This window comes from Pongo abelii, chromosome 1 (genome assembly GCF_028885655.2).
Source record: "Pongo abelii isolate AG06213 chromosome 1, NHGRI_mPonAbe1-v2.0_pri, whole genome shotgun sequence".
NCBI classification, from domain to species: domain Eukaryota; kingdom Metazoa; phylum Chordata; class Mammalia; order Primates; family Hominidae; genus Pongo; species Pongo abelii.
Genome location: NC_071985.2, coordinates 96,998,482 through 97,014,429, shown reverse-complemented (window position 1 = coordinate 97,014,429; position 15,948 = coordinate 96,998,482). Strand labels below are relative to the sequence as shown.

Here is a 15,948-nt window from a genome sequence, read left to right as displayed (position 1 = left end):
CCCAGCTAAATTTTTTGTATTTTTTGGCAGAGACAGGGTTTCACCATGTTGACCAGGCTGGTCTCGAACTCCTGGCCTCAAGGTATCTGCCTGCCTTGGCCTCCCAAAGTGCTGGGATTACAGGCGTGAGCCACCGTGCTCTGTCTGACAAGGAATCCTTTAAATAAAGCGTTGCGGGGTCGATTAGACTACTTCATATCTCTTGAGCAGATCCTGGTACAACTCATTACTTGCAGTATTGAATGTTAAGGTCTGTCCTTTATTCTGAAATTATACCTTTCCTCCTTTATTGGAATTGAAAATTTATCTTTTTATGAAATGATAGTGATGGTAGATGGTATTTGCCTTTTTTAATATCTTTATTTGACGAAATAAAAGTCAGCAACCTATCACGGTTTCCAATTTTTTGCTGGTGTTTGAAATTCCAAAATTGAGACCTAAAGCACAGCTCTGGCCTTGGAGAGATTTCCAGGAGAGTCAGAGCCCAGAAGGGAGCAGGATCCAGGAGGCCCTCATCTCCCAGCACTCCAGCTGAGCCAGCTGGGTTATGGAACATCACTGAGCAATTAAAATATTATCAACAGACAAAAAAAGTTTATTGAATACAAAACTCAAAGGCATCGAGAGTCCTGGGCCCAAGAGATCCATGGCAGGGAGTCAAGAGTTCTGCTTCAGGGTCGGTCTGGGCAGCCCTGGAAGAAGTCATTGCACATGACCGTGATGAGGGCCAGGAAAACAGCATACTCCTGGAAGTCCACCTGCTGGTCACTGTTCTCATCCAGGTTGCCCATCAGCTTCTTCAGCCCCTCCTCATCCACTTTCTCCTAAAAGTGACAGGAAATACACTCATCACCAAGCCAGCCCAAACCCCAGCTCCACCAAACTCCCAGACCCTCACACATTCAGGTTGGTTCCCAGCTCTCCCTCCCCACTGGGCAGCTGGGTATATGGTGGGCAGGAGGCCCTGGGAGCTACCAAGAGGGCCCAGTGAGTAAGGAGAGAGACGGATACTCATTGGTGAGCATCTCCAGTGTGCCCTCCTCCTGGACACAGGGAGGACACTGGATGCTCCTCTGAGCACGCATCAGCTCGAATCCCACAGGAGCCCAGCGAGGTAGGTATCATCACCCCATTCTGCTGATAAGGAAACCAGAGGTTGCTGCTCCCCAACACCAGCCAGGTGGATTCAGAAAAGAACACTTTTTATTTTTTAAGACAAGTTCTTGCTCTGTTGCCCAGGCTGGAGTGCAGTGGCACAATCACAACTCACTGCAGCCTCAACCTCCTGGGCTCGAGCAACCCTCCCACCTCAGCCTCCCAAGTAGCTGGGACCACAGGCTCATGCCACCACACCCAGCTAATTGTTTATTTTTAGTAGAGACAAGGCCTCGCTATGTTGCCTAGGCTGGTCTTGGCAACCAGAGTGATCTCACTTTGTCACCCAGGCTGTATTATAGCTCACTGTAACCTTGAACTCCTGGGCTCAAGCAATCCACCCAAGTAGCTGGGACTACAAGCGTATGCCACCATGCCTGGCCAATTTTTATTTTTATTTTTGTAGAGGTGGAGTCTTGCTATGTTGCGCAGGCTGGTCGAACTCCTGGGCTTAAGAGATCCTCCTGCCTTAGCCTCCCACACTGTGGGGATTACAGGCATGGGCCACTGCACCCAGCTGAAAAACACTTTTTTAATACTAGCCAAAATAATTAGAAAAATTTAACCAGCCACAAAAACAAAATTAAAAAAAGGAAAGAAGGACCTGCCTCATGTGTTCAAAGCCTGACACCTAACTTTGGGAATCACCAATGAGTCAGTATAGGGAGGGTGAGGGACAAATTGAAGGTTGATGCATTTCTCCACAAAATGTCCCAGACTATATATCTTAGCTGGGCTTTTCTATCCCTACATACTTTCTTAGTTTGGCATATAAAAATGGAAAGAGGTCAAGCACAGTGCCTCACATCTGTAATTCCAATACTTTGAGAGGCCGAGGTGGGAGGATTGCTTGAACCCAGGAGTTCAAGCCCAGCCTGGACAACATAGCAAGACTCCATCTCTACAAAAATAAAAATTGGCCAGGCATGGTGGCAATACTCCTGTAGTTCCAACTACTTGGGAGGATTGCTTGAGCCCAGGAGTTTGAGATTACAGTGAGCTATGATCTAGCCTGGGTGATAGAGTGAGATCTTGTCCCCCAACCACAAAAAAAAAAAAAAAAGGAGTCCAGGCACGGTGGCTCACGCCTGTAAGCCCAGCACTTTAGGAGGCCGAGGAGGGCAGATCACCTGACGTCAGGAGTTCGAGACCAGCCTGACCAATATGATGAAACCCCGTCTCTACTAAAAATACAAAAATCGCTTTGGGAAGCCGAGACAGGTAGATCACGAGGTCAGGAGTTCGAGACCAGCCTGGCCAATATGGTGAAACCCTGTCTCTACTAAAAATACAAAAATTAGCTGGGCATAGTGGGATGCACCTGTAGTCCCAGCTACTCAGGAGGCTGAGACAGGAGAATTGCTTGACCCCTGGAGGCAGAGGTTGCAGTGAGCCGAGATCGTGCCATTGCACTCCAGCCTGGGCTACAAGAGGAAAACTCCATCTCAAAAAAAAAAGAAAAGAGAGAGAGAGAACGTGCCAGTGCTGTGTGATCTTGGGACAATCACTTTTCCCTTCTGGGCTCTGGTTTCTCAAGTCTCCAATGACAGGATTAAACAGATGGACTCTGAAGGCCCTCACAGCACATGATTCTCTGGAATGCTGCAGGAAACAGCCATTAATAAAGCACTCCCACTCAGGCCTCATTTTCACTCCAGTGGAGCCATGAAGAGAAAGTGGGGAGAGGGCTGGGCCCCACCCTGGCACCTGCATCGATAGGCACCCAGAACTGGGGGAGAGATTTAACCTGCACCCCCACACTCACACCAGGACCTCCCCCACAGGCCTGTGCCACTCACCCCCACAAAGCTGGGCAGCTCCTTGTGCAGAAGTTCCTTCATCTCCCCCTTACTCAGCTTGAACTTGTCGCCCTCTTGGCAGGAGTACTTGTGGAAGGTAGTAACCAGCACAGCCAGCGCCTGCTCCAGGGAACTGCACATCGTGGATCTGTGGCTGCAGAGGTGCCAGGTGACGGGTACACTGCTGAGGCTCTTGGGGCCTTAGGTCAGCCCGTAGGATCCACTTCTGCCCTATGCCCCCAAGCCACCTCACAAAACCCCTCTCTGAATGGGAAGGCAGGGGTTGCATCTCCCCCTCAGACTGGTACCCTGAGGCTGGAGGCCATACCTCCGCCTCACCCTGAGGGCAGACGCTAAAGCTTCCCTTATGTCTAGGAGTCACCAAGCCTCCTCTGATGGCACTTGGGACACCCCCCTGAGGGCAGGGCTCCCCACTTGAGTGTCTGCCAGAAGGGAAATGACAGGGTGACCAGAGTCCCATTTTGATGGCATCTGCCCAGTGCTAGGGAGCAGGGCCACATGCACCGGCTGGCAGATGGGGGCTCCTATGCAGTCTGGCAGGAGCCATGGCTACAGCCTAGGAGCAGGAAGCTCCCTGAAGAAGTCATTTCCCTCCTTAGACTCGGGACTCCTGAAGCCAGAGGCGTTTCTCTCTGCCATCTAACTGGAAGCTCCCTTGGGCAGGGGTGTTTCCTCTCTCAGACTAGGAGCTCCCAGAGGGTGGGGAATGTGTCTCCCCTCACCCTGAAGGCCCCTGAGCCTCTAGGCAGACAGGGGCATGGGTAGGGTGGGGGCAACTTAACATCTTCTCCACCAGGAAGGATCCTGTTGGAATTAGAATTAAAGATATGAAATGTTGCCTGGGGATCAGGATGGGACAGACCTCAGTGGCAAGGCCTCTGAGAATACTCAGACCAGCCTGGAAAGGTTAGGCAGGTTTCAGGGTGAGGCCAGAAGAGCTATGCCAGAGGCAGGGCATGCCCTGGGCCCATCCTGCCAGCCCTGCCTTCACCGAGGCAGGGGCAGAGCTTTGCTGCTTGGGGCCATGACCCAGGCAGAGTGTTGAGACCCCTGCCTCTTGCACCTTAGTCCTGCTGGAATCCAGGACTTTGCAAAACAAAAAATCTCAGGATTCTTATTGCAGCACCGCCCACATGCACACCTCCTGCTCCTAGGCCTAGACCCCCAAAGAAGGGTCCCTAGACTGAGATATCCAGGGGAGGGCCTCAGAGCAACCCCTGCACTGAGACCTCACAGAGGAACCTGGAGAAAAACCCTTCAGTCGGCCGGGCACGGTGGCTTACTCCTGTAATCCCAGCACTTTGGGAGGCCGAGACAGGTGGATCACGAGATCAGGAGATCGAGACCATCCTGGCTAACATGGTGAAACCCCGTCTCTACTAAAAATACAAAAAAATTAGCCGGGTGTGGTGGCGGGCGCCTGTAGTCCCAGCTACTCAGGAGGCTGAGGCAGGAGAATGGCGTGAACCTGGGAGGCGGAGTTTGCGGTAAGCTGAGATCGCACCACTGTATTCCAGGCTGGGCGACAGAGCGAGACTCCATCTCAAAAAAAAAAAAAAAAAAAAAAAAAACCCTTCCGTCAACACTTCAGCACTTCACAGAGAGTTCTTCCAAGGCGGAAGACCCAGAGAGGCCCAGGTTGATCCCACCAGGGAAGCCAGAATGAGAGAACTGTGGAGACAAAGACAGAGACCCACAGGGATCCTCCCCACCCTGCCCTCAGCAAGACAGAGGTAACTCACCAGACCAGGTGGCAGAGACAGACCCAGGAAGGAGAGCAAGGCAGCCAGGCTCCCAGGGTGAGGATTTATATGCAGGCCCCACTGGCCCCCAACTTGGCATTTTAAGGAAACCAAACCTGCCTCAACCTGATCCCACCAAACCCTGGCTTCTTGCCATTCCCACTCATTCCCTCCCGGCCCCCTCCCTCCCAGAGAGTGCCAGCTCCACCACCAGCTGGGGGAGGGCCCTAGGCCAGGTCAAGGGCAACCCCAGAGCCCACCCAGGCCACAGTGGGAAGTGGGAGGTGTCGTGGGGCCTGGGCATCCTGGGCCGGGGTGAGGGGAGGCAACCCCTGCTCTGGGGCCTGGAGACTGGTGCCAGGCCTCATTCTCATGACATGCCTGTGAGTCACAGCCCACTCCTGTGTGAGAGGCTGTGAGCACACGCTGAGACTTCATAGCCCAGTGCTCGTGTACATACATGCGCCTGTGTGTGTGAGAGAGAAGCAACCTGGGGCCACCCTTAGGAAGCTGGGAGCCAGAGGAGGCAGCGGGGGGACATCAGGAGGAGAAGGACAGGACTGACTTCAGGGCATGGATGAAGTGAAGTGACTTTTAATGGCCAGCACCAAATACCTCTTAATGAGGTAATGAAGTAACTAAGTGTGCTTAGAAATACCTCGGAAGGTCCCTCTGTGTAGGAAGCGGTCTGGAAGGACAGGGAAGCAGTGAGAAATGGGGTTGCTCTGCACACAGCCGCAGCTGGGCTGGGCAACAGTCTGTGGGGAGCGTAAGGAAGTCCCGAGTTGTTAAAGCGTGAACAGGAACACTTTGGCCTCCTCTTCTCCAGCTTGAGGGCTGGGTGGGTGGGTAGGGGTACATCCCTACCCAGGGCTGAAAACACCAGATGGACAGCTTCCCAAGCCAGAGTCCAGGCCTAAAGCAGAGCCCTCAGCCACAGCCCTCTCTCACTGCCCCCCACACACATGTCCTTCCCAGACCCAGAGAAAGGCAAACACTGTGGCCATTCAGAGCCCAACCCAAGGGAGGGCTGCCCTCTCCCAGGGCCCCTTCCTCCTTGGCCCTTTGTCTATCCCAGCCCGCCTGGGCATCAGGGCACCGCCCTTCCTGTGGCCCAGCTCCCCTCCCTGCTCCAGATGTCGAGCAGCTTCTTCCCCTCCCCCAGCCCCTCTACCTCAGCCCTAAGTGACTCACCCGAGGTTCCAGGCCTAGATGCCCAGGCAGTGACTCAGCGGCACACCCTCCTCCCCCAGGGCCAGGGCAGCAGCAGTCCCAGAGCAGTAGGTGGAAGCCCCAGCCCCGCAGGGAAAGCACTGGCACGGAGACCCCAAACAGGCCCTGCCAGGAGGAGCTTTGGATAATGACACGGCAGGAGGATCAGACTGAGAACAGGCTGGTCCCTTCCTGGCGGTCACCGTGTGACTTGGGGGCCAGCCTGAGCAGTGTACATGAAGTCAGGCCTTGGGGCCCCCAGTGTCCTCTTCTACACCTTGGCACAGCCACCAAGTGTCCCTTGCTCCCCTCAGTACTTGAACCCCTCATGCTACTTGTCTTCCCATCAAAGCCTACTTCAAGTAGAACTCGGAATAAAAACCCTTCACACTGAGGGTGAGGGACAAGGGAGCGCAATGCATCGCTTTTCACAGCCATTCTTTCCTTTTAACTAAGGGCCTCCGCAGGGCCCTCCCTGCTCAGAAACTGCAGTGCATCCCCATGGCTGTCCCTTAAAGCCAGGCGGTATGTTCTCACTCATAAGTGGGAGTTGAACAATGAGAACACATGGACACAGGGAAGGGAACACCACATACCAGGGCCTGTGGGCAGTTGGGGGGAGAGGGATGGGGGCAAGGGGAGGGAGAGCATTAGGACTAATACCTAATGCATGCGGGGCTTAAAACCTAGATGATGTGTTGATAGGTGCAGCAAACCACCATGGCACATGTATACCTATGTAACAAGCCACATTCTGCACATGTATTCCAGAACTTAGAGTAAAAATAAAATTAAATTAAATTAAAATTAAAAAATTTTTAAAAGCCTGGCAGTGAGGCGCTCCAGACTTGGCCTGCTGCTGCGTGTCCCTTAAACAACCGGCACATGCAACTAGTGTGGCCAAGACCCTCGGCTTGCACTGACCCCTCTGTTCAGAATGTGCCCACATATGCCCACACCCTCTATCCTGCGGAAATCCAACCCACCCTTCAAAGACCAGTGAAATGCCACCCACTGCAGGGAGCCTTCCCAGGGCCCAACCGGATTCAGTCTCTACCTGTTCTGTCCTGTACAAAGCACCCCTTTTGCCCTTTTCGTGTGTACTTAGAGCATTCTGATTTTGACTGAATCATTTGTGTACTTGTTTTCTCTCAGCCTCACCCCCACATGGTGAGCTCACCAGTCTTACTCATTTCTGCATGAGGTAAGGGTCTCGCCCACACCAGGTGCCAACCAGTGCTTACGGCTACCACATGGCAACAGGGGTCACTGGAGGAGACCTTAGGAGCAAGGGAGTCCTTCTCACCCCGTGAAATCACACCACTGACTATGCTACGAAATAATCACCTCTCCTCTGGATCCCAAGAGTGGAACCGAGACAACGGGTCGGAAAAGAGCTTCAGAGAGCTACAAATCCCTGAGGAGTGACAGCAGGAAACGCGGCTCCCAGGACCCAGTGAGGGAGTTGAGCAAACCCCGCAGCGGGCAGAGACGGAGACAGGCAGGCAGACAAAGAAGACAAAGAGTCAGTCAGATGGAAAAGCCAGGGAGAAAAACAGAGACAGCAGCAGAGCCGCGGGTCACTAGGGTCAGCTCCTGAAGGCCTGTCCTTAATCAGGTGTCTCTGTCTCAGGAACTGAGGCTGCGACTGTGCTCATCAAATGGCCATATACCTGAGACTGGTGATAATCGTATTCATTTGCCACTAACTTGCTGCGTAACCTTGGGCAACTCCCTCCCCCACGGCAGGGCAGGAGAGTTGTACGGAATGGCCCCTACAGTCCGATCCCAATCCCACTCTCACATTCTCCAGCTGTCTACAAAGGCAGAGTAGTTAAGACACAAGCAGGCCCTGCGGACATCCAAGGCAGTGACTCTGCCCCGGCCCAGCCTCAGGAAGCTGGGTCCTCACATTCCGTCCACCCCATCTCCGGGCTCCAGGTGCCAGAAATTTTCCACCAGCGGCCCCGCGGGATTTTGCCCAGCTGCTTCGTGTCCTCTGGTGGCTAAGGCGTGTCATTGCAGTGCCGGCCTCCTGTCACCCTCCCTCTTTCTTGCCCACCAGACCCTCTGGCGCCCTGCTTACGACTCAAACAGGAGACAGTGCTGATTCATTTCCAAGCGGCCTTCCTACACCCACACCTGCTTCACATAGATGAGGTTTCCTGGACAGTCCCTGCCCAGAAGCCCAGGTGGATGTCTGAGACGGCAGCCAGATACCTGGAAGCCGTTTTAAAAGCCTAGAGATATCGGTACTCGGGAGACAGGAGGCGGAAGGACCGTTTGAGCCTAGGAATTTGAGGCTGCAGTGAGCCATGATCGCGCCACTGCACTCCAGCCTGGACGACAGAGCAAGACCCTGTCTCAATCAATCAATCAATGCAAGCCTAGAGATAAGGGCAGGAGAAAACCAGGGGTCAGAAGTGAGGGACTGGCCACTGCCAAGTTCTGCCCACCCACCCCCTTTCCCCAGGCCGTTCAGGGGAAAGAGAAATGGCCTCACTGTGGGGGCCACAGGTTTAGTTTAAGTCCTGACATTGCCTCTGGCTCACTGCGTCTGGCTCACTGCCTCTGGCCTCACTCACCACTTGGTTGAGTGGTGCCACGAACCTGAGCTTAAACGTTTTCAGCAGAAGGACCCCCTTTATTATGCTCCGCCCCACAAAATAAGTTCTGAGGTATTCTGTCTTAGCAAAATGCATTAAATAATTTATTTCCCCTGTTTTACTAATTGGATCCATAAGTGTCTCCCGACAGCATGACGAGCATGCGAGGACCCACGATATCACATTGGGTTCAGGTCGTCCTGGATTTGTCACTCACAATGGGCGTGTGAATATCCTTTGCTGGAGGGGTGCAGACTGAAATTTCGAAGCACCCGCTGTGTGTCAGGTGCTCTCCGTACATTACCCCATTTAATTCACACAACAATCCCAGGAGTTGGAATAAGATGACCCCACTTCACAGAGGAGAACACTGAGACTCAAAGTCTGCCCAAATTCACACAATTAGTAAGGGGTGGGGAGGCATGATGAACACAGGTGGTCACAACGTTAAACCTTTTCTAGAAGCTCCAATTATCCCCCGATAACCCTGAGAGCCCTAACATTTCATTTCCATTCAGACCAGCCTCAGTCTCTCTGCCCATCCTCTCTCCACCCCCACACTCAGCCTATCTGTCTCATTTCTCAACCTCAGCAGGCACCAGAAGCCCATCTTCTCCCCATCTCTGATTCTGGCATCTTTTCCTCTTGCCTTCAAATGCCCTGTGGACTGGATTCTTTTTAATTTTTGTTTACTTACTTACTTATTTGAGACATAGTCTCACTGTCGCCAAGGCTGGAGTACAGTGGCACCATCACAGCTCACTGCAGCCTCATGTGATCCTCCCACATTAACCTCCTCAGTAGCTGGGGCTATAGGTGTGCGCCGCTGTGCCCAGCTATTTTTTGCATCTTTTGTGGTGATGGAGTTTTGCCATCTTGCCCAGACTGGTCTTGAACTCCTGAGCTCAAGCAATCCTCCTGCCTTAGCCTCCCAAAGTGCTGGGATACCAACATGAGCCACCATGCCCAGCCTAGCCTGGATTAAATATAAATATAAAAGAGACTGGGCATGGTGGCTCACACTTGTAATCCCAGCACTTTGGGAGGCGAGGCAGGCAGATCACCTGAAGCCAAGAGTTCCAGACCAGCCTGCCCAACATGGCAAAACCCCATCTGTACTAAAAATACAAAAATTAGCTGCGTGTGGTGGCACACACCTGTAATCCCACCTACTCAGGAGGCTGAAGCACAAGAATTGCTTGAACCCGGGAGGTAGAGGTTGCAGTGAGCTGAGATTATGTCACTGCACTCTAGCCTGGGCAACAGAGTGAGACCCTGTCTCAAAAAAATAATAATACAATCAAATAAGCTTAAAAGAACCATTTCTCATTGTCCCACCTCCTCTTGGCTTCCCCTTTGCCGCAAATAACAACACCATCTACTCAATCACCCAAACCAGAAATGTGGCTGTCCTCCTATCCTCTAGCCTCCTGCTTCCCCTGCTCTGCCCTCCAGATGTTAGTCAGTCAACCTATTGTTTCCACCTTCTAAATACCCCCCAGCTTTGTCCACACTGCCTTAGGTCCCTCAGCATCATCTTGCTCCTGGACTACTGCAAACACATCCCAACTCCCCTCCCACCTCCATCCTCGCCCCCCAACTCTAACCCCTTCTCAGCTCTCCCACCAGAGTAACCTTTCTAAAATTCAAATATGAGCATGTCGGCCCAGATTCAAATGCTTAGTGAACCCCCATAACTTTCAGAAGATATGGCATGCCTTTGCTGGCACAGCAACTACACTGATGTGCATGCCGTGCCCTTCTGTGCTTCCAAGCACCTGCCTATGCCTCACATTCTCTTGAAAATCCTTTCCTCAGGGGGTCCACCTGTCAATCCTAATCACCCTTTAGACTCAGCTCAAAAGTCATTGTCTCCACGCAGCATCCCGGAATCTAATTCCCAGCCTCGCACATGCTAGAGCAGAAGACTGTGCACACACACATGCACACACACAGCTAGTGGTGTTCCTCCTGCAGCCCCTTGCCCATCGCTCTGTCCCTTTTTTTCTTTCTTTTTTTTTTTTTTTTTTTTTTTTGAGACGGAGTCTTGCTCTGTCACCCAGGCTGGCGTACAGTGGTGTGATCTCAGCTCACTGCAACCTCTGCCTCCCGGGTTCAAGTGATTCTCCTGCCTCAGCCTCCCGAGTAGCTGGGATTACAGGCAGGCACCACCACGCCCAGCTAATTTTGTATTTTTAGTAGAGATGGGGTTTCTCCATGTTGGTCAAGCTGGTCTCAAATTCCCGAACCTCAGGTGATCCACCCGCCTCGGCCTCCCAAAGTCCTGGGATTACAGGCGTGAGCCACCACACCCAGCCCCCATTATTTCTTATGTTTAATTGTGACTATATATGTGTCTGTCCCACTAGACTGGGCTCCTAAGAAACAGGCACTGAGTATTGTCAATGCTCCATATCCCCAGTGCCTGACACAGAGGCACAAGTGCTGTCCGTCATAACCACCATCCTCTCTCCTCCCTTCAACACCACTTTTCCAGATATGCTCTAAATCCTCCACCTCCACCCTCAGAACCTCCTGAAGACTGACTTGCTACCATTCTACGGAACCAGCTTTCTCCTATGTCACCAGAAACTCTTCTTGCCAATGCCAGTGTTTTGGGGAGGGAGCAATCTAACACCCTACTCTCAAAAGAGTTCTTCAGCAGAGAGGAGACACCCACTTCTCTCTCCACCACTCTCTCCCTCTCCCAAAGGAAGAGGTGCGACTGAGGGATAGGCTCTGAGCAGGCTCAGCTCTGCCCCTTCTCACTGCAGCTTCCTCTTCCCAGTCAGTCTGCCCCCTGCCCCCGGGAAGACATGCCCTGCATCCTGTGCTCCCCACCTGCACTGATGACCCCACCACCACAAGGGTCGGCAGCTGGGCAGTTGCTGTCTAGAATGAGCTACAAGGAAGGTCCGTTCAAGAAGCAGCGGGAGAGGAATAGAAAGATCTTTCCGGCCTCAGCTCCAAATTACATTCTCTGGTCCGCAGCTGAGGCTTGGAGACCTGCTTGAGTACTTTTTCCCAGAACTCAAAAGAAAGAAGGATGTGACCGGGCATTGTGGCTCACACCTGTAATCCCAGCATTTTGGGAGGCCAAGGCGGGTGGATCACCTGAGGTTGGGAGTTCGAGACCAGCCTGACCAACATGGAGAAACCTCATCTCTATTAAAAATACAAAATTAGCCGGGTGTGGTGGCGCATGCCTGCAATCCCAGCACTAGAAAGCTGAAGCAGGAGAATTGCTTGAGGCCGAGTGTGAGACCAGCCTGGTCAACAGAATGAGCTATACAAAATAATAATGATAATAATGTCAGTGTATCATAGTTCCTGAGTTCTGACGCCTGACACCTGGCTCGAGAACACGGGATATTTCCACCCTGGCCTGCCAGCTCCTCATGGTTTCCCACAGCTAGAGGCCGCTGCTGTCCTGGCAAAGGCATAGGCCTGGGTATAAAACAGGCTTGAGTCTGAAGCCAAGCTCCACTATTTGCCAGCATAGAGGACCAAAAAGGAACAATGTCACTTGGTAAAACCGAAACTGGTGCTAACAGGGATCAACATAAATCAGGGTGATTCACAATCTTCCCAGAAACACCCAACTTGAGAGATGCATTCTGTGTTCTAATAAATCCAAGTTACTTTCTAAATCTTAGAAAGGGACTAAGGGCAGCTTCAGAAAAAGAAAAGTGACTCAGGAGAGGGGGTGGTGATTTTTAATATTATAGTGTGTTGCTCATGAGGAAGTGGTTTAAAGAAAGACATTTTTGGAGATCAATGTGTAATACTAGGAAATGGTTATTGCAAAGGAATTAAGACTTTGGATTCTGGATTTGAATCTTGACTCCACCATATTCTAATTTTGTCAATCAAGATCTTTCAGCTAAAAGAGACAGAAGTTTAATTCAAGCTCACCAAAGTAAAAAGCTGGTATATTGTGTTACATCGCATTAAGGTCACTGTGATAATTCACAGGATCAATAAACCACAGCCATGGGGACCAGAATGAGGAACTCAACACCATCCATCCATCCATTCTTCTGTCATGCTGTTTGTGTCTTTTTGCATGTGGGCATCACCCTTAGTGTAGCATAGCAGAGCCTCTCCAAATAATGAGGAATGTGGCCACAGACTGCTCCAGCTTTGTAAACCCATTATCTATATATTAATCCAGAGAAGAGCGCTGATTGGCCCTGCTTGGCTCATATACTTAGCCATGGGCCAATTTCTGTTGCCAGGGAGACGGAGTGCTATGATTAGCCAGTGTGATCAAGGGTCTCTTACTAAAAATAGGAAGCAAGTTACCACAGTTACTACACTCACCATGTAACCTTATAAACGTTACTTAACCTGTTCCTGAGCATCAGTTTCCTCTTCTGTAACATGGGAATACTATTGCCCACTTCACCTATCAAATGAGATAACACGTTTGTATGTATGTAAAGTGTACGGAGGACTCAGTGAGTGTTATTACATGTAGCAATAGAAGAAGAAACTGTGGGCAGGACGTGGTGGCTCACGCCTGTAATCCCAGCACTTTGGGAGGCCGAGGCGGGTGGATCACAAGGTCAGGAGTTTGAGACTAGTCTGGCCAACACGGTGAAATCCCAACTCTACTAAAAATACAAAAATTAGCTGGCAAGGTGGCACACGCCTGTAATCCCAGCTACTCAGGAGGCTGAGGCAGAAGAATCACTTGAACCCGGGAGACGGAGGTTGCAGTGAGCAGAGATCATGCCACTGCACTCCAGCCTGGGTGACAGAGCAAGACTCTGTCTCGGAAAAAAAGAAGAAGAAGAAGAAACTGACATATGCTTAGAGCCAGTGTCATGGCCAAGATGGGGCCGTCTGATGTATCAGCAACATAGAACCATGATCAAACCCCACATCCACTAAAATACAGGGATCATGATCTACTCCTGGTTTCCCTATCAATATTTATTTATCCTTTGAGCCCACTTTTTGTCATCTGCAAGTATCAGGTGTTAGTTTAAGAAAAATAGTAAAGAAAACCTTAAAATTGAGAATAATCTGTTAATTTGCTACATTATTTCTCCTAGTTTGGAAATGCCCATATTTTTCTCATTATATTTGGTAAAACATCTAAGTCTAGCTTCAAAAGTAATGGACTTTGATGACAGCTTGCTTGATCCCATTCAATGCTTCCCCCCATTTCAAAATAAGAAACTGGCTCCCTACAGGGGGATAGACACACACATCATCAACCAGGCTTACTCAAGCAATCCTTTAAGCTCATCCGCCTCCAGGCTCTCCATTCACCAACCAGCCTCTGGTTTGCATTCGGATTCTCAAAGGGACTTTACTTCTGGGAAGAAATTGAGCTAATTCCTGGAATGTTTGTGTTTATGTTGCGGTCATAAAGATGCACAATAATTAGTCTCTCAGAACAAAAGCATCCCTCAGTGAAGTGATAAAGAATGACCTTCTGAACTTGCCCAGCTTCTGGCTAGATAAACATCTGTTCCTAAGAAGGAAAGAAGAGGCCAGGAGCAGAGGTGCACACCTGTAATCTTAGCACTTTGGGAGGTCGAAGCAGGAGGATTGCTTGAAGCTAGGAATTCCAGACCAGCCTGGACAACATAGTGAGAGCCCATCTCTATGTATAAAAATGAAAATTAAAATTTTGTAAACTATATCTACATATAAAAATTAGCTGGGCATGGTGGCTTATGTCCATAGTCCCAGCTACTCAGGAGACTGAATCAGGAGGATCACTTGAGCCCAAGAAATCAAGGCTGCAGTGAGCCATAATTGCACCAATGCTCCCCAGCCTAGGCAACAGAAAAAGACCCTGTCAAAAAAAGAAAGAAAAGAAGAGAGGAAAGAGGGAGGGAGGGAGGGAGAAAGAGAAAGAAGGAAAGAAGGAAAGGAAGGGAGGAAGGAAGGAAGGAAAGAAAGAAGGGCAGGCGGGCAGGTACGGTGGCTCATGCCTGTAATCCAAACACTTTGGGAGGCTAATGCAGGCAGATTGCTTGAGCCCAGGAGTTCAATACCATCCTGGGCAACAAGGTGAAACCCTATCTCCATAAAAAACACAAAGATTACCCAGGCATGGTAGTATGCACCTGTGGTTCCAGCTACTCAGGAGGCTGAGGTGGAGGATCACTTGAGCCCAGGGAGCAGAGTTTGCAGTGAGCCAAGATCACACCACTGCACTCCAGCCTGGGTGACACAGGGAGACCCTACCTCAGAAAAAAAATAAAAAAGAAAAGAAGAAGGGAAAAAGAGAAGGCAAACAGGCAGGTAGGCAGGAAGAAACTAAAATTTGCTGAGTGCTTATACTGTGTAGGCATTACACTAAGTACTGTACATTTATTATCTAATTTACTCCTCTCAACCATTCTATAATGTGGGCAATGTCTGTGATTAATAGACCAGGAAACAGAAGCTCAAGGGATTAACTGTAGAGCTGGGATTTGAAGTCGGATTGGCATGGCTGCAGAGTACCACTCCGCAATCACCCTGGCTCTGCCACTCCTTCACCCAGAGTTTCTTCTCCAGCCCCTTCTGCAGGTCCTCTTCCTCCCTCTACCCCAGCTGGTGGAGCTAACGTTGGTCCTCTAAGCTTTTCTCTCTTGCTTGCTTCCCTCTGTCTCCTTTCTCTTTCTTCCTCTTTCTCACAGCATCACCACCCCTCAGTTTATTTATTTATTTTAATAGAGATGGTTCTTGCTATGTTGCGCAGGCTGGCCTTGAATTCCTGGGCTCAAGTGATCCTCCCACCCCAACTCCCCCCAGTCCTCCGCCCACCCACAATAGCTAAGACTATAGGCACTCACCACCACACCTGGCCACACCCCTCAGTTTACACAGCTCCTAAAAAGCGTTTGAATCTCCACTCTACCAGCTCCGCCCTTCCAACCCCAGGCTCTACCAGTGAGCTCACTGCTCCCCCGTACCTCCGCTCCATCCCATCATCCAAGCCCCAATGTGTATCATCTCTGCCTTGCTGTATAGAAACCCAGATCCAGCTAAGCAGCCACTGAGCACATACCAAGTGCTGCTGGGTTTTCCTTGGAAGCTCGCCTGGCTGACCCGTTCTGTCTGTCCCCAGAGCTACTGCCTCACGCCAGCCTGTCCTGGGACAGCAACCTCCTGGCAACCTCCTGGCTAGCTTCTCCTTGGACTCCAGTCTCTCTCTTCTTCATCCATTGTGATTATAGCTCTTTGTTCTGTCACTCACTTGCTCAAAAACCTTTTGGGTCTCTCCACAGACCACCACAACATTTAAACTCTTCAACACGGCTCTCAAGGATAAAACTCTCTAATTCATTCTCTATTCATGTACTTGACAAATGGTTATTAAGAACTGATATTGGACTAGATAGAGCCTGCAGAGAGATTGGTGAATAAAACAGACATATTTCCTGCTCTGGTGGAGCATAAAATCAA

The 15,948-nt window shown here is 50.7% G+C and overlaps 1 protein-coding gene across 4 annotated transcripts; it reads right to left on the bottom strand.

Annotated features, from left to right (window-relative positions):
* Positions 1-340: 340 nt before the first annotated feature.
* Positions 341-15,712, bottom strand: S100A2 (S100 calcium binding protein A2). Of its 4 annotated transcripts, none has more exons than XM_054527606.1 (3): positions 15,551-15,712; positions 2,955-3,108; positions 341-824 (listed from the first exon to the last, which is right to left on the bottom strand). In XM_054527606.1, the coding sequence occupies exons 2-3, from the start codon at positions 3,093-3,095 to the stop codon at positions 672-674; spliced, it is 294 nt and encodes a 97-aa protein (XP_054383581.1). In that variant the 5' UTR covers positions 3,096-3,108; positions 15,551-15,712; the 3' UTR covers positions 341-671. The 4 variants fall into 4 exon arrangements, with proteins under 4 accessions (XP_054383581.1, XP_002810199.1, XP_009242182.1 ...); XM_002810153.6 differs by lacking the exon at positions 15,551-15,712 and adding an exon at positions 4,718-6,438; XM_009243907.4 differs by lacking the exon at positions 15,551-15,712 and adding an exon at positions 5,912-6,290.
* Between the last annotated feature and the right edge of the window lie 236 nt (positions 15,713-15,948).